Here is a 10,806-nt window from a genome sequence, read left to right as displayed (position 1 = left end):
ACTCTGAAATAGGGCTGCTAACTCTTAATGAATGATCATACCCCTCCTGCTTACAGCGCTCCCGCAGAGCAGGAGGCGCCAGGGAGAACCTGGAATTAAACTCACTTCCGGTCAAGACCTAGTTAGAGAATAGCCCGTCCTACTAACTAGCCCCTACCTCTAGGCAGACGCCTTGAACCATCCCGGCCAAACGGCGGTCTCTCCCTCTCTTCCAGCCTCTTTCAGATAGCGGTTCCCCTCCCTCCTATCTTCCCCCAAGGAGATTCTCCCCTAGATTACCCTACTGCGGCGCTGTGAGTGCGGAGGGGGAGCTGAGAGTGCCCACATCCTGGAGCCCGTGTCATTTCCTCCCCAGGTGAATCAATCCGGACAACTCGGGGTTTCCCCGGCCCCTCCCTAGGCAAACACGAAACTAACCCTGCTCTCGGTTCAGTTTTGGTTACTCATCGTTTACGTGCCAGTGAGAATCTGCTTCTTTCTCCTGAAATAGCGTCACTCGTGGGAAAGGGGGGGTCCGATCCTCGGTTACCACCCTCACCCGGCCTGTGGGGGCAACTCTCGGGAGCAGGTATCCCTCCCGCCTGACGAGTTTGACCAGGGCCGGAACCAGTGTGGGAAGGAGCCGGTACTGTGCTGGCCACGGGGGGCGCGTCCTGTTGTTTTGCCTTTTTCCGTAGAGCCCGCGTGGCACGGGGTCCCGAGAGGAAAGTGCTCGCCTGAGTGGTCGGCAAGCCGTAAATCCACAAAGACAGACGCGAGGCGGAGCCCACGCCCAGCTCTGCTCGCCCCGCCCCGCAAACATCTAGCAGCGCGGGGGGCGAGGCCCTAGGGTGGGCGGGCCCGCGCACGCGCCGCGTGGGGGGATTCCGGAAGCGACTCCCAGAAACGAGATGGAGAAGTACGAGCGGATCCGAGTGGTGGGGAGAGGTGCCTTCGGGTGAGCCAGGACTCGGGGGGAGGAAAGTGCTGGGGAACAGGGAAAATGAGGTTCAACTCTGCCCGCGACACCGCTGCCCGGCTAGCCCCGCCCCTAGGCGTGAGCGCCACTCTGGGCAGCCCCGCCCTAGCTTCCGGTCCCAGCAGGGAGACTCCGCCTCTAAGGAGGCCACGCCCCCGGCAAGCCTCTGTGCGCCCGCTGAGCTGTTGGATTCCTCACTCATTTCTTCCACAGGTACTGCGTGACGGCTCTGCGCGTTGGGTCCTAACCAAACAGGCGTGGTCTTTTCCCTCTTGGAGCTTACAGACTATGGGAAAATTAGACAGTAAACAAGACATTGTTAAAACAGTCATGAAGTTATTAACAGGCTGCGAGGAAAGAGTATACCACCAGGGAGAATTGTGAGAGATGAGATTTCAAGCCAAGACTTCAGGAATGAGCACCAGTAGTCTGCAGGTGAAGGAAGAGCTTTGCAGGCAGAGAAAATTGTATATGTGATGTTTCTCACGTGAGAAAGCAGAGTATTCAAGGAACTGAGAAAAACACTAGTGTAGTTGGAATGTAGTGGGCAAGGTAAAAAATGGTATAAAACGTGACTCACGTAGGGCGGGAACCACTTTATGGCTTTGTAAACTGAGGGTTAAATTCATTTGCCATGTAAGGGGAAGAATTTTTTGTTGTTGTTGAGACGAAGTCTTGCTCTGTCCCCCAGGCTAGAGTGCCGTGGCATCAGCCTATCTCACAGCAACCTCAAACTCCTAGGTTCAAGTGGTTCTCCTGCCTCAGCCTCCCAAGTAGCTGGGACTGCAGGCACACACCACCACACCCTGCTAATTTTTTTCTATTTTTAGTAGAGACGGGGTCTCACTGTTGCTGAGGCTGGTCTCAAACTCCTGACCTCCAGCGATCCTCCTGCCTTGGCCTCCCAGAGTGCTAGGATTACAGGTGTGAGTCACCACACCCGGCCAAGGGGAAGAATTTTAAAGCAGAAGAATGGTCTGACAAGATTTGCAGGGGATTTTGGGGGGGGGGTTTGTGGGTTTTTTTGGTTTTTTTTTTTGAGACACAGTCTCACTCTGTGGTCCTGGGTAGAGTGGTGTCATGTCTTCATAGCTCACTGCAACCTCAAACTCCTGGGCTCAAGTGACCCTCCTGCCTCAGCCTCCCAGAGTGCTAGGATTACAGGCATCAGCCACTTCACTGGGCATTGATTTGCATTTTTTTTTTTTTTGAGACAGAGTCTCACTCTGTTGCCCAGGCTAGAGTGCCGTGGCGTCAGCCTAGCGCACAGCTACCTCAGACTCCTAGGTTCAAGTGGTTCTCCTGCCTCAGCCTCCCAAGTAGCTGGGACTGCAGGCACACACCACCACACCCTGCTAATTTTTTTCTATTTTTAGTAGAGACGGGGTCTCACTGTTGCTGAGGCTGGTCTCAAACTCCTGACCTCCAGCGATCCTCCTGCCTCAGCCTCCCAAGTAGCTGGGACTACAGGCAGGAGCCACCACGCCCGGCTTGATTTGCATTTTTAAAATGTTATTCTGGCTGCTGGGTGGAATTTAGATTTGAGGGTGACAGGAGTGAAAGGACCACTTTGGAGACTAAGTGCAGTATTTTAGTCAAGATATGATGGGCTGGGCTCAGACCTGTAATCCTAGCACTCTGGGAGGCTGAGGCAGGAGGATCCCTTGAGATCAGGAGTTCAAGACCATCCTGAGCAAGAGTGAGACCCTGTCTCTACTAACAATAGAAAAATTAGCCGGGCATGGTAACACACGCCTGTAATCCCAGCTACTTGGGAGGCTGAGGCAGAAGGATCCCTTGAGCCCAGGAGTCTGAGGTTGCTGTGAGCTAGGCTGATGCCACAGCACTCTAGCCTGAGCAACAGAGTGGGACTCTGTTTCAAAAAAAAAAGAAAAAAGAAAAATGATGATGACTTGGGCAAGAGTTATGGCAGATAGCACAGAGAATTAGATGGATTTACAATGCCTTAGAGGTAGAAACAGGATTTGCTGATATGTTATTATGAAGTGGAGGAAAGATTCTGGGATGATTTTCAGGTGTCTGATTTTAGTAACTGGGTGATGGTGATGTCATTTACTGAGATGGAAGAGACTGAGGAAGGAAAGGTCCAGAGGCAGGAATCAAGAGTTTTATTTTGAATTTTATAAATTTTAGGATGCCTGTGAGCCATTCAGGTAGGGATACAAAGCAGGTAGTTGGATATGTGAGTCTGGAGTTCAGAGGAGAAGTCTAAATTGAAGATAAAAAATTGAGACAGGCTGGGTACAGTGGTTCACGCCTGTAATCCTACCACTTTGGGAGGCTGAGGTGGGAGATCACTTGAGGCCAGGGGTTCAAGATCAGCCTGGGCAGTAGTGACCCTGTCTCTACAAACAAACAAACAAAAAAAAATTAAGGGTGTGGTGGTGCACACTTGTAGTCCCAGCTACTCAGGAGGCTGAGGCAGGAGAATTGCTTTCATACAGGAGTTTGAGGTCACAGTGAGCTATGATGACACCAGTGCACTCTCTAGCCTGGGCAACAGAGGGAGACCCTGTCTCAAAAAAAAAAAAAAAAAAAGAGAGAGAGAGAGAGAGAGACTTATGTGATCAGCTTACAGTTAGTTCATTCAGCAAATACTTTTGAGCTCCTACTGTTTGCTAAATACTGGGCTATGCACTGGGAATACAGTGGTGAACAAGAAGGATGTAGTCACTGCTTTTATGGACATTGGCCACAGAGCTGAAATAAAATAATAACATGGCTGAAGGCGGTGGTGCATGCCTTTAGTCTCAGCTACTCAGGAAGCTGAGGCAGGAGGATCTACTCAGCAAGCTGAGCCTAGGAATTTGAGACTCTGTCCTTAAAAAAATAAATAGATAGATAGATAAATAATAAGAAGAATGGCTTCTATTCATTGAGCATTTTCTATTTGCTAGGTACTATGCTAAGTGCCTTACATGCATTTTCTCATTTGATCCTCTCAACAACCCTGTGAGGTTGATTTTATTTTCCACATGATGATGTCACATAACCTATGCAACCAGATAACTAGTAAGAGGAGGAGCCTGGATTTGAACCCAGGCAGTTAAGTCCAGACTGTGAGGACTTAGAGATCAAGACTAATTGTACCTCATTGTGCCTGTGCTGAAACTAAAGTCTCATATGGAGTTTGGAATCAGTTCTCCCTTTTCCCAAGCTCGGCATTCTGTGGACTTGGTTAGATGACCTGTTACTCTGAGTGCCCATTACCCTCTTCTAAGGAACATCCAGTCACTGGGTCTGCCCTGCCTGATATGTGGCTGAGGCTCAGCAGGTGCCTGTCCCTGTCCTCTGCGTCTCCAGGATTGTGCACCTGTGCCTGCGAAAGGCTGACCAGAAGCTGGTGATCATCAAGCAGATCCCAGTAGAACAGATGACCAAGGAAGAGCGGCAGGCAGCCCAGAATGAGTGCCAGGTACTCAAGCTGCTCAACCACCCCAATGTCATTGAGTACTACGAGAACTTCCTGGAGGACAAGGCCCTCATGATCGCCATGGAATATGCGCCAGGTGGGCCAACCTCCTTGCAGCAGCCTGGCTACAGGGGCCTCCTACCTCTGAGACAGGCAGACAGATCAGCCAGCTTCCCTCCTTGGAATGGGCTTGGCTGAGGCTCAGAGGTACAGAGTTCTGGCCCCAATTGTCTGACCCTGGCTGGCCCCTTGCCCTCTCTGGTCCCAGTGAGCTGTTCCATAAAAGGAGAGGGGTTGTCCTAGGGACAACCAAGAAAGCTTGGATCTTGATTAGTTCCTCCGGCCACAGGTGGCACCCTGGCTGAGTTCATCCAAAAGCGCTGTAATTCCCTGCTGGAGGAGGAGACCATTCTGCACTTCTTTGTGCAGATCCTGCTCGCACTGCATCATGTGCACACCCACCTCATTCTGCATCGGGATCTCAAGACCCAGAACATCCTCCTTGACAAACACCGCATGGTCGTCAAGATTGGTGACTTCGGCATCTCCAAGATCCTTAGCAGCAAGAGCAAGGCCTACACGGTGCCTGGGCATGGAGGGGACTTCCAGGGTGGTAGAGGTCTTGAGGGCCAAGGCTATTCTACATCCCTACTTCCTCCCCTCCCCACTAAAAATGTGGCCCCTTGGCCCCCGCTTGGGTGGTCCTGCAGAAGGAAGTCCCTTGCCTTGCTTTGAGAAGAAGCTATCCCCAAATAGGCATGTGGGCAGAGCCTATGGTCCTCCCTCCCCCCAGGGCTGTGATCTCAGCTTCCCTCCTGCAGGTGGTGGGTACTCCATGCTACATTTCCCCAGAGCTGTGTGAGGGCAAGCCCTACAACCAAAAGAGTGACATCTGGGCCCTGGGCTGTGTCCTGTATGAGCTAGCTAGCCTGAAGAGGGCCTTTGAGGCTGCGGTGAGTATATGATTGGGAAATCTCTACTGCCCTCCCCCAGCAACCCTCAGCTCCAACCTCTCCTGGGTTCCTTCTCTATGGCTGAGTCATGTCTCTCCCTCTCCACACCGGTGGATTCCCCAGGGCAGGGCTGTGGCTTTCTCAGACTATGGATTTCTGAGGGTTGGCCTTGGGTTCCCCATTAGACTGAAGGCTCCTGAGGGTAGGGCTGTGGCTCTCCCATCAGATTAGGGACGCTCCCAAGAGTAAGGCTTGACTTGAGTTTTCCCAGCACCCTGGGTTTTCTGAGGACACAGCTGCAACTCCACTATCAGACTAGGGAGTCTGGAAAAAAGCAGGATTTGACTCCTCTATTATTGTGGGAGTCCCCCCATCAGACTGAAGTCACCCAAGAGAAGGGCTGTTAATATCCAGTAGACCAGGGCCTGGAGCTGGAGCTGGGGGTGCTGCCTTCGCCTCCCCAGCACCCCCTACTTGGCACCTTCACAGAACCTGCCGGCGCTGGTGCTGAAGATCATGAGCGGCACTTTTGCGCCCATCTCTGACCGATACAGCCCTGAGCTGCGCCAGCTCGTCCTGAGTCTACTGAGCCTGGAGCCTGCACAGCGGCCACCACTCAGCCACATCATGGCGCAACCCCTCTGCATCCGCGCCCTCCTCAACCTCCACACCGACGTGGGCAGCGTCCGCATGCGGAGGCCTGTGCCGGAAGTGGGGGGCGGTCCTGGGCGGCAGGGTGGGGGCACCCAGTGGGAGCACAGGAGGCCTGGGGCAAGTCCTCCATTCCTGAGTGTCGGAATGCTGGGGAGGGCCCGGGTCCTGAGACACCCATGTGTCCCGCAGATCAGAGAAGTCCCTGGCCACCGGACCACCCATGGCCCCCGGCAGCACAGGGAGCAGGACCACCAGCGCCCGCTGCAGGGGTAAGTGGGGAAGGCCACCAGGTCCCTGCGGAAGCCACACCATTCCCACCACTTTAATAGGCCTGATGCACTGTCCCCGCAGGCGTACCCCGGGGACCTGTGAGGCCCGCCATCCCGCCGCCACTGTCCTCGGTGTATGCCTGGGGCGGCGGGCTGGGCGCCCCGCTACGGCTCCCGATGCTCAACACAGAGGTGGTACAGGTGGCAGCTGGGCGCACGCAGAAGGCCGGCGTCACGCGCTCTGGGCGCCTCATCCTGTGGGAAGTGAGCAGGCTGAGGTGCACCTGGACAGGAAGGGGTGGGGGGGCCCAAAAGAGGGTTGGGTGCTCAGGCCCCGCCCACTCTCTCCTCCCCGTCCCCTCTGCAGGCCCCTCCCCTCGGCGCCGGTGGGGGCCCGCTCCTCCCGGGGGCGGTGGAACAGCCACAGCCCCAGTTCGTCTCGCGTTTCCTGGAGGGCCAGTCAGGTGTGACCATCAAGCACGTGGCCTGCGGGGACCTTTTCACCGCCTGCCTGACCGGTGAGCCCATCACGGGACTATCTTATGGGGACCCACTACAAGAAGGCCCCACAGAGCAACTTCCCTCACTGCAAACTGCTCGCTTAATTCACTTCTGTAGCTACTAGTTGAGTTATCGCTTCTGCCTAACTGTTGAGGAGATTTACTACCGCCATCTCCTTTACCTGACACAACAGGCCTAGCGAGCTATTAATAGTAACTATCCCCATTGGACAGATGGGGAAAGTAAGGCTCAGATAGGCTGTCACTTGTCCAAAGTCACACACTTGGGAAGAGGAATCCCACCCTTCCAGCCCTGGCCCCCAACTTTATCTTGCTGCTGCAACCCATGGGTGGACTGAGCTATCTGGAAAAAGAATCTAACTTCTCTCCCTTCTATCCTTACTACCCTCGTCCTCAGACCGAGGCATCATCATGACCTTTGGCAGTGGCAGCAACGGGTGCCTAGGCCACGGCAGCCTCACTGACATTAGCCAGGTGGGTGTCCCATGTACCTTGGGAAGGGGGGATGGCAGGGAGCCCACATCTGAGAGCTGACTCTAGGTTGGGGGCAGGGCAGTCCCCAGCAGCCACAGGTCCCTCTAGCTCCCAGGTTGTACCTGCTCTGGGCCACATCAGGGAAGTACAGAAAAACTGGGGTTCCCCAACTGTTGCCCACCTGGCAGTGGGTGTGGCTGGAGTTAAAGTCAGCCATCTCATGAGAACTTGCAGCCTCCAATTTTGTCCCTGCAGGGGGTGTTGAGGCCAGGCAGCTAGTCCCAGACACCTTGCCCAGTCTCATCTTGTTTCCTCCCCGTCTCTAGCCCACCATTGTGGAGGCCCTGCTGGGCTATGAGATGGTGCAGGTGGCCTGTGGGGCCTCTCACGTGCTGGCCCTGTCCACTGAGGGAGAACTGTTTGCCTGGGGCCGCGGAGATGGCGGTAAGCTCCTTCTCCTTGCTCCAGCCCTTCAGCTCCATCTCACGGCATCCTCAGCCACGATGTGTCCCCCTTCGTACCCACCTTCCACCCAATGCTCCATTCTCTCCTCCCTCTTTACTCCTAAATTCTATTTGAATGAATTCAACAAACTCTTATCGCACACCCACTATGTGCCTACTCTGTGCTGGGTGCTGAGATGAGATGAACAAGATGTGGCTTCTTTCAGGTGTTTACAACATAATGAGGGAGATTTCGTTCATCCAGCGACATTTATTGAGGCCCTGTCTGAGTCAGGCATCAGGCTGGGCACTGAAACTAGAGATGACATGGGTAGGTGCCTGTCCTCCTGGAGGACTCAGTCTAGTTGGGGGAGAGATGATGACACAGCTCCAGCATGCTAGAGGATGGGCAGCATCAGGGCTACAGCCGAGGCTTAGGAGGTATGGGAACTCAAGAACAGCAGCATCACCTGGAGGAGACAGAGGTGGTATCTGAACAGGGCTTTAAAGGAAGGGGAGGAATTTGACCAGCAGAGGGACCTAGGAAAGGCATTTCAGGCTGAATCAACAGCCTTCACTCATGCTGTTTCCTCCTCTTGATGGGCCCTCCTCATCCTGGCATCATTACCCCTAAAACTCAAACTAACCCCATCCTGGTTTCTTCTTGTAGGCAGGCTGGGACTAGGCACCAGGGAATCCCACAGCTGCCCCCAGCAAGTCCCCGTGCCTCCAGGACAGGAAGCCCAGCGGGTTGTATGTGGCATCGACTCCTCCATGATCCTCACTGTGCCCGGCCGAGCCCTGGCCTGTGGGAGCAACAGGTGAATAGGTGCCTCAGGATGACTAGCTGCCCCCTTGCCCTCCATGGCTGCTAGTGCTCCACCCATCATTGCCTATCTCCCACCAATGACCTGAACTGAGGCGGGTACAGGGTGCTGCTCAGTTCAACCCAGGGTGGGATCTGTCTCCTGGTACACCAGCTCCTGCTCGGATAGGTTGGGACAGGGCAGACTATACATGTTGGATCTGGCTTCTGACTCTGCCCTCAGGTTCAACAAGCTGGGCCTGGACCACCTCTCCCTGGGCGAGGAGCCTGTCCCACACCAGCAAGTGGAGGAGGCCCTGAGCTTCACACCTCTAGGCTCTGCACCCCTGGACCGGGAGCCCCTGCTGAGTGTGGACCTGGGCACTGCTCATTCAGCTGCTGTGACTGGTGAGGAGGCCTTGGGCCCAGGAGGCCAGAGGGAGACTCACCTGGCCGCTTTGGCACCTCCACTGCAGCAGCCTTTCTTTCCTTGCCTCTTCCCACCCCCACAGTCTCGGGTGACTGCTACACTTTTGGCAGCAATCAGCACGGGCAGCTGGGCACCAGTGCTCGCCGGGGCAGCCGGGTACCCTGTCAGGTTCAAGGCCTCGAGAGTATCAAGATGGCAATGGTGGCCTGTGGGGATGCCTTCACTGTAGCCATCGGGGCAGGTGAGGCTGGGCACGCACAGTGGGGGGACAAAGCCATGGGCAGTGGGGGGTTAATGCACTCAGGGCCACTGGACTCAGCAACCTCCTGTGGGAGCCATTCTGGCAGGTTGGGAGTAAAGCTACTTGCTCAGGCTGTGCCCTGTCCCACTTCCCTCCGTGGGATTCTCTCTGGCAGAGGGTGAAGTGTACTCTTGGGGCAAAGGGGCCCGAGGTCGACTGGGAAGGAAGGATGAGGATGCTGGACTCCCCCGGCCAGTGCAGCTGGAGGAGACACACCCTTACACAGTGACTTCTGTGTCCTGTTGCCATGGAAACACTCTCCTGGCTGTTCGCCGTGAGTTATAACTTTTCCCACCTCATCTCACCAGAGCTGACCCAGCTGGGTCCTGCCTACACTCCCTTCCCCCGAGTTCACAGTCGAAATCACCAAAGGCATCTTTAGCCCCCAGATGAAAGAAAGCAGAAGCTGCGGGGTAGAACTCTGAGCTTCCTGCCTGGGTGGGCAAGGGTGGGTGGGTGCTTCCTGAAGGGCTGCCTCTACTGCTCCCCAGGGCTTGAATGCATTCTTTCTCCTCCTGCCCCCTGTCTACTTGACTTTGAACCTCTAATTCTGGCCTGGCAGGTCTAGAATCCAGAGCCCAGCGGGGGTGGAGGTGGGTGATGCTTGCTGGAGGCGCTGCCTTCTGGGAGACTGCAGGGGTTTCTCTTTGGTACCTTCCAGCACTCACAGATGAGCCAGTCCCCCCCTGAGGCACCTGGATACACCTCTGGACCACCTTCATATTGCTTCTCCTCTGAATGTTCTGAAAAGTTGAGGTGCCTGAGGCATGATGGTCCCCACCAGCTCCATGGATTGTGTCATCAATGGGGTATAAGGGCCAGTGAAAGCCCTGCTCTGCTTTTGGTTCTAGATATGGAAACCTCAACCCACTCTGTTCCTGTAACACCCCTTTTCCCTTCCTACTCCCTCTTCCCTTGAGTCAGTGTCCCCACGGTCTAGCCTGGCTAGAGCTGGAAGCCAGACCTAGCCTTTGCAAACAGAGTGGTCTCCAGAGCCTTGGCACAAAGGGGCTGAAGGCAGCTGTGGCTCCACCCAGAGCCTGCCCTTTGCCCCAGCCCAGTTAGAAAATAAGTCCCTGGTGCCCACTGGGACCGGCTCCAAGCTTTGGAGCAGGGCAAGCCAGGGCCTGCCTGGACTGGCCATTAGGCCTGGCTAGCTTCTGCACAGCCTGGGGCAGGGAGGTCCCAGGGAGTGCTGCCACTCGGTCCACCCCTTTACCCCGAGGCAGGGATTTGTACTGTGTCTTTTATCCTCACTTCCCCAGTGAGAGAGCAGGGGGCACTAAGTGTCTCCAGCAGAGAGGAATCCGGCTGCAGGTTGCCCCTCACCCCATGCCTTGCCCCAGAACCAGGTTGGGGGGAAGTGTAGCTGACGGGACCTGACCAGTTTCCCAGAGGACTGGAAGTAACGCCAATAAAAATATCAGCTGCCTGCCTGGAGTGTGGTCTCTTCAGGGGTGGGGGTGGCGGCCAGACACGCCAGGACTGGGCTGGGCCCGACCTCGGTTACAGAGCTGCGACCGAGGGAGGAATGTAGGTGCAGCCCGAGGCTGGGGCCGAGGTTC

At 55.4% G+C, this 10,806-nt stretch overlaps 1 protein-coding gene across 1 annotated transcript; it reads left to right on the top strand.

The window, feature by feature from the left end:
- Positions 1–885: 885 nt before the first annotated feature.
- On the top strand, positions 886–10,667 carry NEK8 (NIMA related kinase 8). Its single transcript, XM_069480962.1, has 15 exons — positions 886–937; positions 4,283–4,488; positions 4,741–4,973; positions 5,213–5,344; positions 5,834–6,042; positions 6,188–6,267; positions 6,350–6,531; positions 6,635–6,785; positions 7,186–7,262; positions 7,589–7,706; positions 8,376–8,526; positions 8,755–8,918; positions 9,023–9,181; positions 9,357–9,515; positions 9,903–10,667. Exons 1-15 carry the CDS (start codon positions 891–893, stop codon positions 9,929–9,931), a joined length of 2,097 nt encoding a protein of 698 aa, XP_069337063.1. The 5' UTR covers positions 886–890; the 3' UTR covers positions 9,932–10,667.
- Positions 10,668–10,806: the final 139 nt, after the last annotated feature.

This window comes from Eulemur rufifrons, chromosome 9 (genome assembly GCF_041146395.1).
Source record: "Eulemur rufifrons isolate Redbay chromosome 9, OSU_ERuf_1, whole genome shotgun sequence".
Lineage (NCBI taxonomy): Eukaryota > Metazoa > Chordata > Mammalia > Primates > Lemuridae > Eulemur > Eulemur rufifrons.
The sequence above is the reverse complement of the archived record's forward strand: the minus strand, read 5'-3'. Positions and strand labels throughout refer to the sequence as shown.